The sequence below is a fragment of the Pituophis catenifer genome, unplaced genomic scaffold, assembly GCF_029215685.1.
Source record: "Pituophis catenifer annectens isolate HBS135680 unplaced genomic scaffold, rPitCat1.0.hap2 SCAF_3, whole genome shotgun sequence".
Classification (NCBI taxonomy): domain Eukaryota; kingdom Metazoa; phylum Chordata; class Lepidosauria; order Squamata; family Colubridae; genus Pituophis; species Pituophis catenifer.
The window spans coordinates 105506165-105529869 of NW_027256883.1; the positions used below are offsets into that span (position 1 = coordinate 105506165).

At 38.9% G+C, this 23705-nt stretch overlaps 1 protein-coding gene across 1 annotated transcript in view; it reads left to right on the forward strand.

Moving 5' to 3' along the window:
• ADCY10 (adenylate cyclase 10) overlaps positions 1–23705 on the forward strand; it is a 199965-nt gene that overhangs the window by 89663 nt on the left and 86597 nt on the right. Inside the window, exon 7 of the mRNA XM_070941042.1 lies at positions 20311–20502. Within this exon, the coding sequence (XP_070797143.1) occupies positions 20311–20502 (192 nt within the window). The remainder of the gene's footprint in view (positions 1–20310; positions 20503–23705) is intronic.

A 23705-nucleotide genomic window follows, 5' to 3' on the forward strand; every position in this document is an offset into this window, starting at 1 on the left:
TAGCTTGAGGTCTAATTGGTCTACTTTGGTTTCTATTTTTTTAACTTTTTGCTCATTTTCTGCAATTGTTTTTTGTATATTTTCCATCTTTTCCTTCATATTTTTAAAATCTTCCTTTACTTCTCCTGTCTCATTTTTGATTTCTTGATGGTGTTTTCTAGCCTCTTCTTGATTATCTGCCATTTTTTCTTGTGACCACCAATGTCTCTTGGATCATTTGAAGCATATTTTACATATTATTCATCGTTGGCTCTGTTTTGTCTTTTTCCTTACCTAACATATTTTCGATTGACCATTGAGTTGTAGGAGAAGCCATGGATGTTGGATTAGAAATAGGCTTTTTTCCGGTTTTCGTTGCTGTTGTTGACATTGCTAAATTTCTGGTAAAGTTCTTCCACAGTATCATAAAAGTATAATGTTTGATTTAATTTAGAACATTCTTCTATGTCTACTACTTTTTAATTTAATTGTTTAATTTCTTACAAACTTAATTTAAGTATTATCACTCTTTTTTACTTTGGACTACTGGTAGTATTCAGGATATATATCTCAATTGAATTTATATGTATATATCTATGTATACCTCTCTCTATATATATGTACTTTGTTCTCAGATTATAACTATAATTTTTTATATCAATATTCTATGTTTACCTTTTATCACTAGTACTTATATATCAATCCCTTTAATTTATTTACCACCACTCAAATCAAGTTTTACCATTCAGTTACTCTTTAACATTTGTCTCCTCTCCCCCTTTTTTTCCGGCCCCACAAAATCAAATTAATTAAGTATTATAATCTTTTTCAAATATTTTCACTGTAATTATTATAAAATATCAAGTATTCAAAATATATCTTCCCCTTTAATTCTTTCAACACCAATCCAAACAGTTCTTAAGCCTTGAATTTTTCTTAACAGTATATTCTATAACCTCTCCGTTATCAACAAAACAATTCCCCCCCTCAAATTACAATTTCTATCAGTATATTAAATTCCAACCAGACTTTTCCTTTTTTGAGTTCTTTTTTGATTTTCTTCTTTCCACTCCTTATTGCATCAGATTATTTCTATCACCCAGTTCGAGTTTAGTCACTTTCAATTTCAGCACACAGTCTCTATGTCCTCCCAGTCTTACACTCTACTTTCATCTTAATATTTATAAATCCACCATTGTCTGTGCATCTATCTATAAATCTTTTTCCAAATTACCTCCTCCTCAGTCCTCCAGGTCCACAAAGTCCACCAATTAAAGGAAGGAAACTCCTTTGATTTTTAATTCCAAAGTTTATATATACCTTCACAGTCGCTTCCTTCTTGTGATGAATTTGCTCCTTTTTTCCCCTCCCTTGCAATAAATCCTTAACTTGAGTCCAAATATTTCAGTTTGTTACTTTGTATTTTCTTTGTTGATTACTTCTTCCACTACTTCTGTTATACTGTTGTCTTCATTCGATTGTCTCCCGTTAAGTGCTCTCCTTCCCAATCGCCGCTCTCTTTACCCTCTGCGACTCTCTTTCTTGTGACTGCTTATTGAAAATCTAACTTTTTTTTTTCCTCCGATCCTTCGCGACCACCAATGCTGAATCCACTTTTTGCTTCATCACTTCATGCGGACGCCATCGCTCTCGATCTGCCTTAAAGACAGATTTTTTCCTCTCGGATTTAAGGGGTCTGGCTTTTGTTCTCCTGGACGCTAGCATCTTGTCCGGACGGTGGTGGGATTCAGCCAGTTCATATCACTTCAGCAGAACCGGTTGTTAACTTTCTGAACAGTTTGGTGAACTGGTTGTTGGAAGAAATCATTATGGCAGAGAACCGGTTGTTAAATTATTTGAATCCCACCACTACGTCCAGAGCTTGAAGCCTTCCCCTTTAGTATTCCAAACTCTCCGGGTTTGGAAATGCCCTTATGGGGCTCCTTTTCAGGAATTAATTGGGCTTTCAGGAGCTATAAATCGCACCCTCACCCACTCCACTCTGACGTCACCACTGAAAGTCACAAATTTTCTTTATATGCAGCTGACATAGTCAATTTAATATTTCTATCCCACAATTTCTGCCATTTGTCTAGTTCTATTGCATATCCAAAAATTATAGCCCAAATAATCATTGTCTCCTTTACCTGCTCACTTTCAAATTTAATACCTAATAAGTAACAATATATTTTCTTTATCAGTTTTTCATCCGTTCTAGTTAATATCTGGTCCAATTCTGTTAACTATTTATTGAAACCATACATTTTAGTATCTTTCTCATATTAAGATTGTATCTGCATTTGTGGCCACCATGCAGTGTCCATCCCTTGACTACGAAGTTCCTGCTTGGTTTTTAATTCCCCCTTTTCATTCAAAATATCTTTATATCTTACAATTTTTTCCATATTAATATTAGGATGTATCAATGTGTCCATTGTGGAAAGCCGCCAGACTGGTATTTTCAAGTAGTGTTCTTTAATTTTAAGCCATACTGATAAAAGTGCATTTCCATCATAATGTCTTTGAAAGTAACTGTGTATCTTATTCTTCCCATACCATAAAAAAGCATGCCAACCTAGTTGAAAAAGTCCTTCTAAAGTTAATAGTCTTGTATGCCTCAAATTGATCCATTCTTTTACCCATGTAAGTACCAAGGCTTGGTAGCACAATTCCCAATCTGGCAGCCCAAAGCCCCCTCTCTTTTGGAGTCTTGCAACATTTTCAACCCTGCCTATTTAATTTATATGCAGAGCACATCATGAGAAAGGAGGGGCTAGATGAATCACAAGTTGGAATTAAGATTGCTGGGAGAAATACAAATGGCCTCAGATATGCAGATGATACCACTCTAATGGCAGAAAGTAAAGAGGAACTAAAGAGACTTCTGATGCGGGTGAAGGAGGAGAGTGCAAAAGTTGGCTTGAAACTCAACATTAAGAAAACTAAGATCATAGCATTTGGCCCTCTCAATTCCTGGCAAATAGATGGGGAAGAAATGGAGATAGTGACAGATTTTATTTTCCTGGGCTCCAAGATCACCACAGATGGGGACTGCAGACAAGAAATTAAAAGACGCTTGCTCCTGGGGGGAAAAGCTATGGCAAATCTAGACAGCATACTAAAAAGCAGAGACATCACCCTGCCAACAAAAGTGTGTATAGTCAAGGCTATGGTTTTCGCAGTTGCAATGTATTGTTGTAAAAGTAGAACCATAAGAAAGGCTGAGCATCAAAGAATTGAGGCCTTTGAACTATGGTGCTGGAGAAGACTCCTGTGAGTCCAGTAGTGGGTTCCACTTACCTTCGCTACCGGTTTGGAATCAGGAGCGTGCTTGTGCGAGTGAGCAAAGTGAGCGTGTGGCTCTTCTGCGCATGCACAGAACCTTCTGCGCATGCACAGACTATCCATGATGACATCTGAGCAGGTGGGCGGAGCCTCCCACCATTGCCACTATAGGTTCGCCTGAACCAGGGTGAACCAGTAGAAACCACCACTATGCAAGTCCCTTGGACAAGAAGGCAATCAAACCAATCAGTCCTAGAGGAAATCAACCCTGACTGCTCTTTAGAAGGCTAGATCCTGAAGATGAAACTGAAATTCGTTGGCCACTTAATGAGAAGGAAGGACTCACTGGAGAAGAGCCTAATGTTGGGAACGATTGAGGACAATGAGGTGGCTGGATGGAGTCACTGAAGCAGTTGGTGTGAGCTTAAATGGTCTCTGAGGGTAGAGGATAGGAAGTCCATGGGGTTGCAATGTGTCGGACACGACTTCACAACTGACAACATCAGCATTTTCAAACCTATTCTTGCTTTTTTCCCTAGCCAAACATATTTTAATATTATTTTATTTAGTTCTTCAAAATATTTTTCCCCAATTTTATTTGAATTGTTTGGAATAAATATAATAGTCTTGGTAAAATATTCATTTTTATAATAGTTATTCTTCCTGTTAATGAAAATTTTAGATCTTTCCAAATCTAGTTTAATTTTTCGGATCAGTTTCATATAATTGTCCTCTTTAATTGTTACACATTTTGCTGTTAATTGTATTCCTAGGTACTTCACTTTTTTAACTATCTATATATCAATTCTTTCCATCAACACTCTTTTTTGTGTATCTGTGAGATTTTTAACTAAAATTTTTGTCTTTTCTTTATTTTCACTCCTGCAATTTCCCCATATTCTTTTGTCTTTCTAATTAACTTCGGTCCAGTTTCTAATGGGTCTTCTAAAATAAAAACCAAGTCATCTGCAAACACCTGTAGCTTATATTTATCTTTTTTTTAATTTCCATTCCTTTTATTTTTTCATCTTGTCAAATATTTCTGGCTAAGACGTCCAGAGTCAATATAAATAGTAAAGGGGACAGTGGACATCCCTGTTTGGTGCCTTTTTTAATATCAAAGTTCTTCATCATGTCCCCATTTACCATCACCCTCGCAGATTGTTTGTGGTATATTGCTTTAATCATATTAATAAATCTCTCCCCAAAACCCATATATTTTAATTGTAATAGCATAAATTGCCAATTAACATTGTCAAATGTTTTCTGTGCATCTAGGAAAATCAACCCCATTTGTTTTCCAGGGTGTGTTTCATAATACCCCAATGTATTTAAAATTATTCTCATGTTATTTTTAATCTGTCTCTTTGGCAAGAATCCATTCTGATCTAAATGTATAAATTCATTCAAAACCCATTCAAAACTCTGCTATTATCGAAGCATATATTCAATATATATCCGCATTCAATCGAGATATTGACCTGTAGTTCTTTATCTGCATTAAGTCTGAGTCATCTTTCACTATAAGAGTAATCTTTGCTTCCATCCATGAATTTGGTATTTTCGCTTCTAGCAAAACTTCATTATTAACTTCCAACATCACTGGGCCTAATATGTCTTGTAATTGTTTATAAAATTCTGCCGGTAGTCCATTAGGCCCTGGTGTTTTATTATTCTTTTGTCTCTTAATCGCTTCTGTCAATTCCATCATGGTTATTCGTTCATTCAGCATAGCTTTAACTGATTCAGGTACTTTAGGGAGTTCAGATTGTTCCAAATATTGTTGTATTTTATTTTCTAAAATTTACTCCTGATCATACAGTTTCCCATAATACTCTTTTATTATTATTATTTGTCCTCATTCTGGCTTGATCCCATCTGTTTCGGTTTTAATATGAAATTGGTTTTAATTTGAAATTGGTTTTAATTGGGTTGTTTTAAATTGTGGCCAAAATTATTTAATTACTTTTTAAACTGTTTTTTTTAAATTTTGTATGCTCTGTTTTACCTCGGCTGTTCACCACCCTGAGTCCTGCTGGAGAAGGGCGGTATACAAATCAAATCAAATCAAATCAAATAAATAAATAAATAAATAATATCTATGTGTCTATTGGTGGCTGATTTGTCAGAGTGTCAGGCTTCTAGAAATTCCCTGGCATTTTTGGACTTGGCCTGATCTAGGATTGTCACTTCAGTTTCCAGGTAATTGACAAGATGTCCCTATTTACTGAGGGTTTAGACCTTAAAAAATATAAAGCACACCTAGACTGTGCTATCTGCAAAGAAGCTAAAAGTAAGGAAGCAAATAGGCCCCAAATTGCGAAACGCCGTGCCAACAGCATGTTTCAGCTGGTCCATATGGACAGTGTTGGCCCTTTTTCAGCCTTTTTGGGCAGGAAGCATTTCTTCCTAACGATTGTCGATGACCATACTCGCTACGGCTACGTTTATACAATGAGAGACAAAGCCGAAGCCTTCGAGAAATTCAAAAGCTTCTATAATTTAGTCAAAACTCAACATAAAGTAAACATTGCTGAATTGCAGACTGACCGTGACGCAGAATTCATGTCCACCAAATTCCAAAATTGGATTGAAAGCAAGGGCATAAGGCACCACAAAATGGCAGCTCTTTCCACCTTTCAAAATGGCATCGTTGAACGACGTAATGGCTTGTTGCAAACTATAATGAACTGTTTAATAGCGGACGCTAAGTTAAGCAGAGCCTTCTGGGGAGAAGCCGTCCTCTGCGCTAATTATATAATTAATAAAACATGGTCAAAAACTCTCGACCAAACCCCATATTACATGTTGTATGGGCGAAAACCCAAATTATCCCATCTAAGAATTTTCGATACACATGCCTGGGTGAATATCCCTAAACAACTAAAAAGAAAAGGGGGACCAAATTCAAAGAAAATGATATTCATAGGGTATGTCCCTGGCACAAAAGCATATAAGTTCTTAGATGATGGAAATAAAGTTGTTGTCTCCAGGTCAGCCAACTTCCAACAAGATGAAAGCTGGGGGAGAATTCATTGCAATGATACCAGTGTCTACTTCAAAGATGAAGAAAACATCCTGCCTATCACGCCTACAAACGATGATGGTGAACAGCAACAGCAACCGTCACCGCGAGTGCAATGCAATGAAAGAAATTCATCTGACACTCCACCTGAACCAGAAGCACTATCTGAAGAATCATCTCCATCCAGTGTTCCATCTTCACCTCGACGTCACTACACAAAGGAAAGATCTTCAACTTCCCCAAGTGCCCGAGGCAAAAGACCTCTAAAATCTGAAAGGGGTTACAATGCTGACACGTCATCACAGGAAGAAGACGAAGGTGAAAGGCACCAAGTAAGATGGTCCAAAAGAGTAAACAAGAGGATCCCTCCACAGAAGTATGAAGGGTTATCGCTTCTATCAACTCTGTGACCACGGTGCCTAAGAACTACAAAGATATTCTTCAACTTGATGAAGAAGAGCAACCAAGATGGAAAGAAGCCATGCTTTGTGAAATGAAAAGCCTTAAACAAATGCAAGTATACACACCTGCCAAGGTTCCCAAAGGCAAAAGGGCTATCGGGACAAGATGGGTTTTTAGAGCTAAACCCATGCCAGGTAACAAACTGTTATACAAGGCCCGATTAGTGGCCAAAGGGTATGCCCAAAGGTACCCGGACGATTACCTGGACACTTATTCACCAACCGTCAGAGCCGAAACGGTAAAAGCTGCCTTAACAACCGCAGCGGCTTTAGGTGGAAAAATTTTTCAATTTGACGTCCAGACAGCATATCTGCATGCTGATCTGAAAGAGGACATTTACGTCAAGGAGCCACCCGGTTTTGAAGGAAAAGAGGTCTCAACTTGGAATCTACAAAAGAGCCTATATGTTCTCTGACAATCAGGTCTTATGTGGTATGAACACTTCACCAAATTACTGAGGTCAATAGGTTTCACCACCTCGCCAGCTGACCAATGCCTGTTTACAAAAAGGGCACATAATATTTTTGAAAAAATATTAGTCTATGTGGATGACTTCCTTTATATAGGGCCAAACAAAGCCACGTGCGATAAATTTGCAGAAATTGTAGGGAGGAAATTTACTTTAAAATCCCTAGGTCAAGTAGATGGATACTTGGGCGTTCACATAACTCAAACTGAGAAGGGGTTTAGCCTTTCGCAATAATAATAATAATAATAATAATAATAATAATAATAATAATAATAATAATAGAATTAATTGAAAGTTGCAATATGGAAAACAGAAGAACAAACTGCTGACATACTTACAAAGTCCTTGGCTAAGGATCAGCATCTATATTTGTGTAAGAAGTTATGTTTGTCATTTTAATTGCATGTATATGTAATTTTGACTTTGATTGACAGTATAGTTCACTGTCAGAAGGGGAATTGTCAGATAATTATCTGAAACAGTGCCACTGAACCACACTGTCTATACTGGAAGGATGTTTTTTTGTTTATACTTTCCCTCCATTTTGTCTAAGGGACTGAAGGGGGAGTGGCTTAGCCACCCTATAAATATGACCCCCTTTACCACACACACAGGGGAGACACAGGGGAGACACATGGAAGGCACATAGGAGACACACAGGAAAAAAGATTATGCTCTAGGCACATTTACCTCAGAAATAAATAAAGACCAAGATACAATGTTCTGTGATTTAAAATGTAAATAGTTTATTGATTTTAAATAAACAAAGTTTTTCTTGATAAAAGAAATCTGGCTTAATTGTAGCTGCTGGGACATTCCAAGATCTTATTGACCTTTACAACCTAAACTAAAACTTTTCTAACAGTATTGATGGAGTCTAAGGCTCCCAAATCATGGCTAGAGGCCTATATTTTTTTAATACCGAAGGAAGGGGGGGATCACACTCTGATACATAACTATAGGCCCATCTCACTTTTAAACGCCAACTATAAAATTTTTGCAGCTGAAATGGCAGCTAGATTTAAGAGATACTTTAGTGAATTCATCCATATAGATCAAAATGGTTTTCTACCGGCCAGACAGTTGAAAGATAATGTACAGATCATAATGGATGCCCTGGAATATTATGAGGCTTACCCTGAGAAGCAGGCGGCGTTCCTCTTTTTGGACACCCAGAAAGCCTTCAATAGGATCAATTGGAATTATCTTATATCACAATTGAAATATATGGAGGCTGGCGACCATTTCATGAATGCAATCCAGGCAATTTATAGTCAGCAGAAGGCCAAGATTTTGGTCAATGGAGAAGAGTCGGAGGAGGTGACGATAGCGAAGGGAATGAGGCAAGGCTGCCCACTCTCCCCATTGCTGTTTATATTCACACTAGAACCTTTACTTAGGTCAATAAGACAAGAGATGAGCATAAGAGGATTGAAGATCAGAGAACAAGAATACAAGGTCCAGGCGTTTGCGGACGACCTGATCTTTGTTCTGGAAGAGCAATTAACCTCCGGAGGGCGACTTATTGATATAATACAGAAATTTGGTGAAGTAGCTGGATTACAAATAAATAGGAAAAAAACAAATATCATAGTTAAAAAGATGACGGAAATACAAAAATTAGAAACTACAAAACACTTTGGGCCTCCAGGTAGTTCGTAAAGTTAAATATTTAGGGGTTTTTTTTTTAATTTGATTTATATGCTGCCCTTCTCCGGAGACTCAGGGCGGCTTACAATGTGCTAAGCAATAGCCTTCATACTTTTGTATATTTTATACAAAGTCAGCTTATTGCCCCCACAACTGGGTCCTCAATTTACCTACCTTAGAAAGGATGGAAGGCTGGGTCAACCTTGAGCCTGGCAAGATTCGAACCTGCAGTAATTGCAGGCAGCTGGTCTTAATAACAGGGTGCTTTAGACCACTGTACTACCAAGGCTCTTATTTGGCTGTCTGATAGATGCTCCTCAATAAAGGCAGATAACTATCTAAAATTAAGCAATTAGACAAAGATTTGGAGAAATGGAACAAGATACAATTGTCATTAATGGGATGGATAGCCTTAATTAAGACCCACGTAGTGCCCAGAATGGTATTTCTCTTTCAAATGGCCCCAGTTAGACTAGATAAAACCTTTTTTAGGAACTTGGACAGGGCTACAAATAGATTTATTTGGCAGGGCAAGAAGCCTTGAATTAAGCTGAAAACGATGCAGAAACTGAAAGAACAAGGCGGGTTGGGGGTCCCAAATTGGAAGTATTACTATAATTCGGCGGTTTTGGTTTGGATCCGTGACTGGATTACACTACAAAGGAGACGTCTGTTAGCAATCGAATGTCATGATCTCCAACAGGGGTGGCATGCCCACCTATGGTGGGAGAGAGGCAAACCCCCAGCATATTTTACGAAACATCACATGCAAGGAGATCTGATTGAGAATTGAATGGAAATTAGGAAAACATATTATAATAAGGTACCACTCTGGGTTTCACCTGTGGAAGCTGTGATCTATTCGAGTCTGTATAATCCAGAGAAAAAATTGACTTACAAAGAAATATTAGATATGAATGGGAAGTTAAAAACAAAATTGTTACTTCAGGAACAAGGAGTGAACCTAGACTGGTGGACGTACATGCAAATTAGCAGTAAGTATATGAGAGATAGACAGAAATTTGGGATTAGCCAAGAGGTGCAGATTCTAGATAGAATATTATTGGGAGTGGATGAAAAGGTGTTATCTAAATGCTATAAATTCTTTATGGCAATGGAGGTAGGTGAGGAAGGTGCAAAGACTTCGGTTCATGCCTGGGAGAAGAATCTAGGTTATTCAATAGAGCCTGAGAGTTGGAACGAAATCTGGACTAAGAATATGAAATTAATCCGGTCAACAGGATATAAAGAAAATATATATAAAATGGCATATCAATGGCATTTACCATTGGCCAGACTCGCAAAAATGTTCCCTGGAACACCCTCAGTCTGTTGGAAATGTGGCGTTAAAGAAGGCACATATTTCCACCAATGGTGGACCTGCTGAGAGGCAATGAAATTTTGGAAGAATATTCTGAAGTGGCTTAATGAGATGTTGGGGCAGCGTATACAATTGCGTCCTGAGATATTTTTATTAGGGATAATGTTAATAGAACAGTATGGTACCTGCTGCTGCATATAACAATAGCTGCAAGATTGGCATGTTAGCTGGATGTTAGCCCACCTGAACAAGTAGTAATTCAGAAAATAATGAATTGTGCGGAATCAGATCGGCTTACTATGATACTGAAAGGATGGGGGGACACAGATTACTATATATCTTGGAGTCAATGGTATAATTGGATGTCAAATCAAGCTATAAATAGAGGTATTGGATAAGCATGTCAATTGGTATATGTAATAGACTTTTATAGGTTATCCTATATATGTAATGGGACAAGTTTATTTCCTTCTCGCGTTGTGATGTAGACCGCTATAGATTTAATGTTTGTTGGATGTATAAGATAAAATAAAATAAAAAATGAAAAAAAAAGATGTATGACGTTCCAAATAGCGCATTTTTTTGTAGTTCCACTGGTGTTATTGCAGGAAGCTGCAATTTGCTGATGTATGTTATAAAATTCTTGGACATGGTACCAAGTGCCCCGATGACAATGGGTATCACAGTTATATGTTTCATCCATAGCCGTGTAATTTCGATGGCCATGTTGTGATATTTCATAATTTTTCCAGTTCTTTTTCTTCGACTCTGGCATCTCCTGGTACCGCAATGTCAATAAATTGTATGTTTTGGTTTTCGACAACTGTGATATCTGGCATGTTGTGTTCCAAGTGACGATCGGTCTGTATTCGAAAGTCCTTCTCATTTTCTATAACTTTTTCCACTTTATGTTCCCATGACTTTTTGGATACAGGAAAGTCGTATTTTTTACATAATGACCAGTGGACTAATTTAGCAACTCGGTCGTGCCTAGCTTTGTAATCAGTTTGTGCGATTTTGCTGCATTCACATGTTAAATGTGAAACAGTTTCAACTTTGTATTTGCAAAGTCGACAGTTTGAATTGTCAGTGGATTTTTGTATCTTTGCTTTCATAGCATTAGTTTGTAGTGCTTGTTCTTGAGCAGTGAGTATTAAACCTTCCGTTTCTTTCTTGATGGTTCCCATCTTAAGCCATGCCCATGTAAAGTTGTCATCACATTTTCCTTCAATGTTTTTCAAGTGTTGTCCAGCTGTTTTTCCTTATATTATTATTGTTGTTGTTGTTGTTGTTGTTGTTAATTTTAATCTTCAATTCAATTCACAGTCTAGGGCTGGTAAAAACTTAATAGTTCAAGTCATTATTATTATATTAGGTATTAAGTATCATCAATTATACTCAAAGTACTCTAATGGAATGTTATTATTTTAGTATATTGCCATCTGTATTATATTGCATCTGTATTTTATTGCCACATTTTATTTAAGTAAACATTTTAATGAATTAGTATTTTAATACTTTACTAGGCTGTCATTCAGCAGCATAGCATGGTACAGGTAGTCCTTGACTTATGACCACAATTGAGCCCAAAATTTATGTTGTTAAGTGAGAAATTTGCTAAGTGGGTTTTGCCCCATTTTACAAGGTCTTGCCACAGTTGTTAAGTGAACCGCTGCAGTTGTTAAGTTGATAACCCGATTGTTAAGTGAATCTGGCTTCCCTATTGATTTTGCTTGTCAGAAAGCCATAAAAGGTGATCACATGACCTTGGAACACTGCAACAGTCATAAATATGAACTAGTTGCCAATCATCTGAATTTTGATCACATAATCATGGGGATGCTGGAAAGGTTACAACTGTGAAAAACAGCCATAAGTCACATTTTCAGTGCCATTGTAACTTTGGTCACTAAACAAACTGTTGTAAGTCAAACATTACCTGTACTTAGTTCACTTGGAAGCACTTCTTGAAGTTTCTATTGCCTTGTCCTTTAAATAGAACCTGGAATTGCAGTTCCTACCTGCTTTCCCTCTTCTTTCTCTTTTCTTCTGTGAAAATTGCATACTTACCTCAGTGGTAAAATCCGTGGTTTCAGGGTGAGGTATCATCATATGCTGATGATACCCAGCATTTTATATCCACCCCGAATCAGCCCAGTGATACCCTCGACGTGATGTCCTGGTGCCTGGAAGCGGTGCAGGTCTGGATGGGGAGGAACAGGCTTCGGCTCAACCCTGCCAAGACCGAGTGGCTGTAGGTACCGGCATCTCGGTCCGTTAGAGAGGTTCCATCTTTGGCTATAGGGGGTGAAGTTTTGTCCCCTGTAGACAGGGCACGCAACTTGGGTGTCCTCCTGGACTCACGGTTGAGTTTAGAAGATCATATAACAGTCGTGACCAGGGGGGCGTTTGCCCAGGTTCGCCTGGTGCACCAGTTGCGCCCCTATTTGGAACGAGATGCTCTACGCATGCGCTAGTCACCTCCTGTATTGACTACTGCAATGCTGTCTACTTGGGGCTGCCCTTGAAGACCACTCGGAGGCTTCAGCTGGTACAGAATGCGGCTGCGCGGGTTGTGATGGGAGGGTCCCGATACTCCCATGTTACACCTCTCCTGCGCGACTTGCATTGGTTGCCAGTTGCCCTCCAGGTGAGATTCAAGGTGCTGGTGATGACCTATAAAGCCATACATGGCTTAGGCCCAGGATATTTGGCGGACCATCTGCTGCCAGCAACAGCTTCCCATCGCCCGGTGCATTCTCACAGGGAGGGCCTACTCAGGGTGCCGTCGACCAGACAATGTTGGCTAGTGGCCCCCAGAGGTAGAGCTTTCTCTGTGGGCACGCCCACCCTTTGGAATCAAGTCCCCCTGGGGCTCCGGTTGGCCCCTGACCTTCGCACTTTCTGCCACGAACTAAAGACATGGCTGTTTAAAGCCTGGACTGATGGGGTTTGATTATTTTAATGAGTTTTAACATACATTTAATTTGTATTTTAATATGTTTTTATCTGGTTTGATTTTAATTGTTGTGAGCTGCCCTGAGTCCTATGGAGATAGGGTGGCATACAAATCAAATCAAATAAATAAATAAATAAAAATCCAAATTTTTTTATTACTGGTTCTGTGGGCATGGCTTGGAGGGCGGTGGGCTGCAAAATCCCCATTTCCTCCCCACTCCTTGGGGAAGGATATTGCAAAATCTCCATTCCCACCCCACTCTGGGGCCAGCCAGAAGTGGCATTTCCCGGTTCTCTGAAGTACTCAAAATTTCCGCTACCAGTTCTCCAAACTGCTCAAAATTTCTGCTACTGGTTCTCCAGAACCTGTCAGAACCTGCTGAATTTCACCCCTGACTTACCTGCATCCCACTCCCTTTTCCTGCCTGTAATATTGTTTCTGAGTTGTATCTACATTTGGTCGATGATCAATAGTACTATTATTACAATGATTATTTTATCCCATCTGTAGGCACAGCATGTACGTACATATGTATATATCCATGTATCTATGTGTCTGTCTGTCTGTCTGTCTGTCCGTCCATCCGTCTGTTCGTCAGTCCATCCATCCATCCATCCATCCATCTGAAGCTGGTGAACATACTTAATATCCCTGCATCTTAGTTTTAACACAATAACTGCCCTTTGAGGTGGGTTGGGCTGGGAGAGAAAGACTGACTTAAAGTTACCCGGTAGCTTCCATGCCGATGGGATTTGAGCTCATAGTCTCTGGAGTCTAGGCCAGCACCTTCACTAGGATATCAAACTGGCAAGTGACCAAGAAATATATAAATAAGGAAGGATTTCATTTTGATTTGAATCTGTTTTCCCCCCTCGCCCTTCTCTTTCTATTAAAAATTAAGCTAAGCAGAGAGTTAGAACAGCTAGTATTTTAATGCTGTTTTTGAAAATTACAGGATATAGTAATCTAATTCAGTATCAAATGGTTGATACAGTTTTAGAAAATTATTTTAGTTAACATTTCCCTTTGCAATATAATTAACTGTGTTACATTTTTCTTTAATTTATGTCTGTGACCTCAATAAAGTGTTTACCTGCAAATTTGATTTAAAACATCTTCTGGTTTGGCTCCGCGAGCCTCGAAGACGCTCTTTTATGAGCGCCTGATCCTTGGTTCCATAAAAGCCCCAGAACAGCTGAAAAACAGCTGTCTGGAGGCTTGGAACCCTCTCCCCAGGCAAAGGGGAGAGAGAAGAGCCGACAGGCAGAGGTAGAGCCCCCCAAGTGCGCTAGGAGAAATCCTGGGGCGCGAAGGGTGTGGGCTCCCTATTGAAGCCTGTCAAGCTGCTCCGGACCAGGGACAATTCCGCTAAAGCGGAGCTAGAAGCCACGACCAAAATCTGCTGAAAATAAATGAGGGGACTTTTAACATCTTTACCTTGATTGCAGACAGAGCAAACCAGGAGAAAAAAGAGAAAAAATTGCAAGTAACACTTTAACTCCGTTTTAAAATGCAGAAAATGGCGCCTGAGGGCGGGAGGAGGAAGCTACTAGGGAAAGTGCTTGTTACGCTTGTTAACGTTTGCAACATTGATACAGCTACTGGATTACACCTTAAGAGAAAGTTTTAAAGTGGAAGTACCTAGGAAAAGAATTTGGTACTGAGGAAAAGAATTTGGTATTGACTTTAACTAAAATTTTGCTCTTATACTGTGTGGAAAATAGTTGGAATTGTCGACCTAATAGCTGGATAAATACAAAGTGGCTGAAATCTAGCTGACAGCAGGGCTGGTGAATCAGCAAATTCTCAAGCTGTGACTGTTAAAGCTTTTCAAGAACTTCTAGAATCTTTTAACTCTACTCTTTTGGATACAATTGAAAAAGCTTTTTCAAAAAACAGCTTGGAAAATCATAAGGAGTTGTTGGATGAGCAGCAGGAAATTTTTCAGAGGAGTTTGCCCTTGGAAGATCAAGAGGCTGTTAGGACTGAAAGGCAGGCTGGCACAGCTGAAACAAAGGACTGGGTAGACGCTTCCATTCAAGTGATAGAAAAGCAACAAATAGACTCTTTATTGCAAGCTGACAAACTTTATAGTAACAAATTTTGGCTATATGGACAAAGGAATGGACTGAAGGATCATACAAGCAAGAAGAGTCGAAATGGAGATTTTAAATTAGAAAAAGTGATTTCAAGAAGAGAGCGAGTATTTCAGAAACATCAACCTCAAATCAACATCTTAAAATTTTCAAAAATAAAATTGGGGGGAATGTTGAAAGAATTAATATAAAAAAAGGACTGGAAAAAATATAGAAAGAAGAGAAGAATAGAAGAATAGAAGAATAAGTACTTGCTTTTTTTTCTCTCTTTGGGGAAGGAAGATTATAGTAATAAATTGAAAAATTTAATTACATTGGTATTAAAGGTTACTTTAGGAATTAAAAACTTGAAAGATATCCTCCTGTAGATTTTGAAATCTATATTTGGCAAATATGTGTTTTAATGGTATTAAGAGATTTTTAAAATGTTTAACATAAGATTATATTATTTTAAAAGATATATGAGATAAAATGTGTAAGCTTTCAAGATGCCCAACATTTTGAAGCAAAGAGGATTAATGTTAAATTTAGAATTCTATTACAAAATGATAATTAGTTTTGGATAGTAAAAGGGCTGCTTTCTAAAAAGTTAGAGGTATTAAAATGGTTAATTGAAAACTTGAAAGATATCCTCCTGTAGATTTTGAAATCTATATTTGGCAAATAAGTGTTTTAATGGTATTAAGAGATTTTTAAAATGTTTAACATAAGATTATATTATTTTAACAGATATATGAGATAAAATGTGTAAGATTTCAAGATTCCCCCATTTTTTGAAGGAAAGAGGATTAATGTTAAATTCAGAATTTTATTAGGGAGTAATGTTCAAAAAGAATGATGTTCGAGGGTATGGAAATGAAATTTACTTATGATTTTTACTGTTTGTAATATTGCTAAAGTATTGGATTATACATTAAGAAAAAGTTTTTTATAATTAGGAAGAATGAATTTAACTTAATTGGTCTTGAGGATTTATAAAAGGGAGGTTGATGAATTGGAGCAAGGGGAGTTAAAGAACGTGTGGGAGTTTTGAACTTTATAATTAGTTAGTTTATTTTAGCATATATTTGTTAGATGCTATACCCTGTTTTTGCTCTGGGAAGTCAGGGGGGGTGGGGAGGGTGGGATAAGGGTTGGGATGGGAAAAAAAGTGGTGAATAGAGAAATGTTTTAACGGAAGAAAGTATCTATGATTAGAATACAGGAGTTGCTCAGATACTAAAGGAGGAGAATATTTCACAGCAAAGAAGTTAGAAAGGAGAGAGGAGGAGAGGGTAGGAAGAGGAGAGGGAGGGAGAGGAATGGAAGAAAGGAGAGGAGGAAGGGAAGGGGATAGGAGTAGGAGTGAAGGTGAGAAGGGGGAAAAGAAGAGAGAAGTGGGGGAAAGGAAAAGGAAGTAGGATGAGGTAGGAGAGGAGGAAGGAGAAAGTAGGAAAGAAGAGGAGGGAGGGAAGGGAAAGAAAGGAGGAGAAGAAGAAAGTTTGTTGTGGAATGAGGGAAGAAAGAGAAGAAGAGCAACTCCGAATGTAATTAAAATGTCTTATTTTACTGCTTTCTTTAAGGGAAACATGTATAAGTAGGATTTATCATGTATAAGAAAATGTACACTTTCTATTATGTGGGGAGGGGGAAAGGGTGGGGGGGAGAAAATTGTTTGTATTTCTTACAAAACTTTTCAATAAAAAAAAACCATCAAATTTGATTTAAACTAAATCAATCAGTATCTAAGCCAGACATGTCTAACCCATGGCCACAGGTTGCATGTTGCCTTGGAGTGCTAATAATGTGGCCCCACAAGATTGTAAACTTTTAACATTATTATATGCATATAGTTGGTGGGATTCAGCCTGTTCAGGATGGTTCGGGTGAACTGGTAGTTAAATTGCTGCCTGACCCCTCCCCTCCCCACCCTGACCCTTCCACGAGTCCCCATGCACCCCATTTTGACTCCCAGGTAAATGCAGGGAGGCCTCCTAGGTCCAAAATAGGAGAAAGGAGGGTGAAGTGCTCCCCTGTGCTCCCAGGAGGCTGAAGGGAGGCCTCCTAGGCCCAATATGGGGGTGTGTGGAGTGCCCCCCATGGTCCGTCTTTTGCTCCCAGGCTGAAGGGAGGCCTTCTAGGTCCAATACGGGGTGTGTGGAGTGCCCCCCCCGTGGTCCATTTTTGCTCCCAGGCTGAAGAGAGGCCTCCTAGGCCCAAAATGGAGCACGTGGGTGTGTGGCATGCCCCCTGCAGCCCGTTTTCACTCCTAGGAAGCTGCAGGGAGGCCTAGGCCCAAAATGGTGGGGGGGGGTGCAGCGCCCCCCCCCCATGGTCTGTTTTCGCTCCCAGGAGCCTGCAGGGAGGCCTCCTAGACCCAAAACTGGGTGCAGAGGGTGTAGCATGCCCCCCCGTGGCCCGTTTTCACTCCCAGGAGGCTGTAGGGAGGCCCAAAATGGAACATGGGGGGGCATTTTGCTCCCAGGGGGGTGTAGGACGATGAGTGCTGCCTGTCACACCCCCTGGCCATGCCCACCATGGCCACGCCCACCCAGCCAGTCATTAGGGCAGAGAACCAGTTGTTAAATTATTTGAATCCCACCACTGCATATAATATATATTTTATATGTGGCCAAAGACAATTCTTCACTCATTGTGGCCTAGGCAAGCCAAAAAGTTTGACACATCTGATTTAAGCCATCTAGAACATTAGATGATGATATATTCATTTTTCTATGTTCAGATATATCAACATTGTAAAACACCAATAGAAGAACATTTATTAAATGTAATTATGTTGGATTTTGAACATAATTAATATTTGATTATATTAAAGCTGAGATTAATACAAATATATAGTACATACAACACTTAGATTTATTTGATTTTTTTTTTTTTACAAATTTGTAGTATCAAACTGAAGTAAATTCCTGAGTGTTGATTAAATACATAAAAATGTATTCATGGAAAAAAATGGTTGCTGTCATTAATTAATAGGATGTTGAATAATAATCTTCAGAATAGCTTTTGCTGAAAAATCACAAGGAGTTTGGTACAATTAAAATTTTGGTATCATTAAAGATTAATGCAGAGGTTGTATTCAGCCAGTTCATACCAGTTCGCACAAACTGTTGGTGGAAATTTTGCCAAGGTCGCTAAACTGGTAGCAATGGCTGGCTGGCCACGCCCCCGAACCGGTCTCCCAGTCACTGCTGGCTTGTCCTGCCCGCCATGTTCATTGCCTCCATGCTCTTCGCACACGTGCATCCTATTGCCTTGCAAGTCCAATGGGATGCACATGCGCAAAGAACATGGTGACGATGGCAGCAGCTTTTCCATGACCTCTGGTAGTTTTCAGCGGCCTGCAACCAGCCGCCGCCTCTTTGAGAGCCGCTTTGCAGCTGTAGAGATTGCCCAGCACCTGGGAGGGAGAGGGAGAGGGAGAAGTGGACAGCGGCAGCGGCTAGCATTGTCTGTGGAACTAGCAGGAGCAGCAGCACACAGAAATGCTGCCACCTTCTCCCCTGTGTGGCATTCTGCCCTTAATACTAGCAGCTGCCACTGCTCCCTTCTCCCTCTCCCTCCTCACGCGATCTGCTCGTGAGGGAAGGAGGGAGGGAGGGAGGGAGGGAGGGAGGGGAAAGTGAATGATAAATAGTAGGATGGATAGATGGATAGATGGATAGATGGATAGATGGATAGATGGATAGATAGATAGATAGATAGATAGATAGATAGATAGATAGATAGATAGATAGATAGATGAAGGGAAGGAGGGAGGGAGGAAGGGAGGGAGAGAGAGAAAAAAAAAGGAGAGGAAGGAAGGACCACAAACCCTGGCACTAGACGTGGCTTCAGAAGACACTTTGAAACAGCACATCAACCTAGGGCTGGAAGTGATCTCAGATGTCATCTAATCCACCCCCCTGCTCCAGCAGGAAACCTTACAGTATATTGTCTGGATTATTTTGGTTCCTCTAACAGAGAGGAAAATTGCCAGAAAGGAGAAGGAGTTTACTAGGACAAGGCTGCCATGCAGAGGAAGGCAAACATAGTCCTTGACTTATGACGACAATTGAGCCCAAAATTTTGGTTACTAAGCAAAAGCATTGTTAAGTGAGTTTCACCACATTTTACTGAATCCTGGCTCTAGGGAAGAACATCTGAAGGCATGTGTAATGTTCTAATGTACAGAGGTTATAGTTAAATGTGTGGCAGAAAGTGGACTCTGGGTGTGTTTTTCCAAATGCACACAAGTGAGGTTGAATGTGTATAGTTTTAAAAGAGGTGTGTGTGTGTGTCTGTGTCTGTGTCTGTGTCTGTGTCTGTGTCTGTGTACATACACATACAGTATATATAGTAGATGTATCTTTTTGTGTGCCTATACACACTCTATAATATGTAATATGTATGTAGACATATGGCATATATACATAGGATTAAATAGTATATTTTGGATGTTGAGTAGTAGTAAATAAATAGATAGGGAAATTGTATCTCTTTTAGGTGAGGAGCGGCCAGGTAAGGTATTATATTCTTAGCACAAGGTGCCCCTTGATGTGAGTGATGTCAAGTTGGCCACACCCACCCAGTCACATGGCCAAACCACGTCCCACCCAGTCACATAATCATCCAGCTACGCCCACCATCACATGACCACCAAGCTATGCCTACCCAGTCATATGGCCACCAAGCCACGCCCACTAAGCAAGCCACACCCACAGAACCGGTAGTAAAAAAAATTGAATCCCATCCCTGGACTAATGGTATTCTAATCTAAAACCTAGAACTAAAAATCACATGAAACTATGGATAAATGAGAGAAAGGTACCTTATATAATTTCTCTTTTGCTTTTTTTTGATAAAATATTTTTCCTTGGTCTTTAAAATTACAACTTTATTTTTTTCATTAACTCGTATAGAAAATAGTTGTAAGAAAAATTATGATAATCTGGTGATAAAATGTTCACTTTGAAACCCACTTTTTAAAAGAACCTAACTTTCACTTTAGGGTAGGATACTTGAATATAGTCTTATTCTCCACAAGTGCCTATAAAAAGTTAATGCTCTTTTACTATTTTCTAGATAGATGATAACCAGCCACTAGAGTATTTGTCAGAGCTACGTCCTGTTACCATTGTTTTTGTGAATATGCAGTTTGAAGAAAATGCCAATACACACCATGTGTGTAAGGCTATCCAAGATGCCACTGCTATGATCACTGGAACAATATTGCCCCTTAGTGGTAACATTAATAAAGTCTTCATGTTTGACAAAGTGAGTCTCCTATAGAGGTATTGTATCAATAAGTTCTATCATGTATCAACAAACAATGAATTTTCAATAAAATTAACTGGTAATATGGAAAGCATATGCACATAGTAATACTTCATTTCATTAGTTGCTATTCTTGGTTTCTATTGTTCAACTGTGTTTCTTTTATTATGTTTTTCAATATATGTATTAAATAGAGTAGAGTGGAGTGGGGAGTGAAGTGGAGTGGAGAGTGGAGTGAAGTGGAGAAGAGTGGAATGGAACAGAATAGAACAGAATTCTTTATGGCCAAATGTGACACACAAGGAGTTTTTCTCTGGTACCTAAGCTCACAATGTACATACAAACAGCAAGTAATAGATCATAAATCATTGTTACAATCATTAATCATAAGTTACAAACAACAATTGATAAATCATAAGATACCAATAGGAGAAGATAGTAGGAAAGATGAGATGAGAAATGAGACAGTGCTGTGGGAATTAAATGTTCAGCAGAGTGATGGTACAGGGGAAAAATCTTTGTGCCTAGTTGTTTTGGCATGCAATGCTCTATAGCAACATCCTGAGGGGAGAAGTTGAAATAGATTATGTCCAAGATGTGAGGAGTCTATAGATATTTTCTCAGTCCTCTTTCTGGTTTGTACAATATACAGATCCAGGCTGGTTGTGATTGTTTTTGATAGTGCCCTTTTCTACTGTAACAGAGAGAATCGGAAATCAATGTTTCTTTTTCTTTCCCCACCCTACCTCACTTTTCTTTTCCCTTGTCCCTTTCCCCTTATTGTCCTTTTATTTGCTTTTGTATTTTATAATATTTTATAACTTAATAAAAATATTTTTTGTAAGTGATTGTTTTTTCTGCAGTCCTAACTAGCTGTTGAAGTCTGTACTTTTCCTGTTTGGTTGCTCTCCCAAACCAGAGAGTTATTGAGTTATAAATGACGGATTCAGTAATTCATCTGTAGAACTGTATCAGCAGATTCTTGGGCAATCTGAACTTTCTGAGCTGATGCAGGAAAACATTCTGTGTTGTGCCTTTTTAATGATGATTCTAATGTTAGGTGTCCATTTCAAGTCCTTGGAGATAATAGAACCTAGAAACTTGAAGCTCTCTATTGTTAGTACTGTGTTGTCTAATATTGTAAGAGGTGGTAGAATAGGAGAGCTTCTTCTAAAATCTACTGTTATTTCTACAGTTTTAAGTATATTCAGCTCTAGATTGTTCTGGCTGCACCACAGGGACAGTTGATCTACTCCTGTCTATTTGCAGACTCATCAGCATTTCAAATGAGACCAATGGCTGTTGTGTCATCTGCAAACTTCAATACTTTAACAGAGGGATCTTTCAAGATGCAGTCATTGGTATATAGAGAGAAGTGTAATGGCCCTGTGCTAATTGAATGGGTATTCAGTATGATTTTCCCTAACTTCACCTGCTGCTTCCTATTCATTAGAAAGCTTATAATGCATCTACAAGTGTGGTCAGGCACAACTGAGTCAGTTTAGGCAGGATGATTTCAGGAATGATTGTGTTGAATGCTGAGCTGAAGTCTACAAAAAGAACCTTTACATAGTTCTTTAGATGTTGTAAGATGTAGTGCAGTGCCTATTAACAGCATCATCTGATCTATTTGTATGGTAGACGAATTTCAAAAAATCTAGCAGCAGATCTGTGATGGCTTTCCGGTGGGCCAACACTAACCTTTCGAAGGTTTTCATAACTACAGATTTCAGAGCCACCAATCTGTAGTCATTCAACTTCTTGATGGAGAGTTTCTTGGGCACTGGAATGATAGTAGATCATTTGAAGCAAGAAGGAACATAACACATCTTTATTAAAGATGCAAGTGAAGATGGGGGCCAGTTGATCAGCGCAGACTTTCGAGCAAGAGGGAGTTACTCTGTCTGGCCCTGGTGATTTTCTACCTTTTTGTCTGTGATATAGACCTTGCACATTTTTTTCTGTAATCACCTGAGGTGGGGAGCCCAGAGGGATGGAGTCAGGTGTAGGAGACTTGGCTGTAGTTAATGTATCTGAGATGAAGAGGATAGCGGTAGTTGACAGTGTTCTCCTCTCAAACAGTAGAACACATTCAGTTCATTTTCCAGTTGCCGATTGTCTTCTGCAAAGGAGGGTGGTCTGCTATAGCTAGTGATATTTTTCAGATTTTTCCATACATTAGCTGGTTCATTTGTGGAGAGCTGATTCCTCAGCTTTTCAAAGTAGCTTCTCTTTGCTGTAATACATTCCTGGCCTGATTGTACAGCATTCTATCTCATTTCCTGTAGGCTTCCTCTTTGCCATGGCATAGATGTTTGAGCTTAGCTGTGAACCAAGATTTATTATTATTGTAGATGTGTAAGGTTTTGGTCGGCACACACATGACTGCTCACAAAAGCTAACATATGATGTCACAGTATCAGTGAGTTCATCCAAGTCTGCTGAGGCAAATTCAAAAACATTCCAGTCTATGCAATTGAGGCAAGCCTGTAGCTTTAACTTTGCCTCTTCGCTCCAAGACTTCACTGTTTTAGCTATTGGTTTTATGATTTTAAGTCTTTATCTATAAACAGGTACAAGGTGAATCATACAGTGATCAGAATGTTCCACAGCCGTTCTTGGTATGTTGAATAGCAGTGGTCTAAAATATTCTTGCCTCTGGTGAAACAGTTGACATGCTGAATGTATCTTGGTAGCTCCTAGCTTAGGTTAGCACTGTTAAAAATTCCTAATACAACGAGTAGAGAGTCTGGATATCTCTGTTCAGCCCACAGGATTTGGTCAGTTAAGGTTTGCAATGCCTTATTTAGGCAAGCTTGAGGTGGTAGGTACACCCCAACTAGGATGAATGAAGAAAACTCTCAAGGAGGGGGAATAATAGGATATGCAAGTGATGAATAGAGTCTCTAAATCCACATCACAAAATTTCTTTAGTGTAGTGACATTTTTACACCATCGGTTGTTAATATAAAAGCAGATACCTCCACCCTTCTTTTTACCAGATGTTTCTTCAATTCTATCTGTTATTTGAATCTGAAATCCTGGGATTTGCAAGCAGCTATCATTAATCAATGACAATTAATTTAATTAATAATTAAATAATTAATTTACAGTGCTATATTATAATTTTACTTAGATTACTATAGGATAGTGTACCTTGATCTGAGAAAGAAGCATGCAACACTAAATAAGTAAATATATTT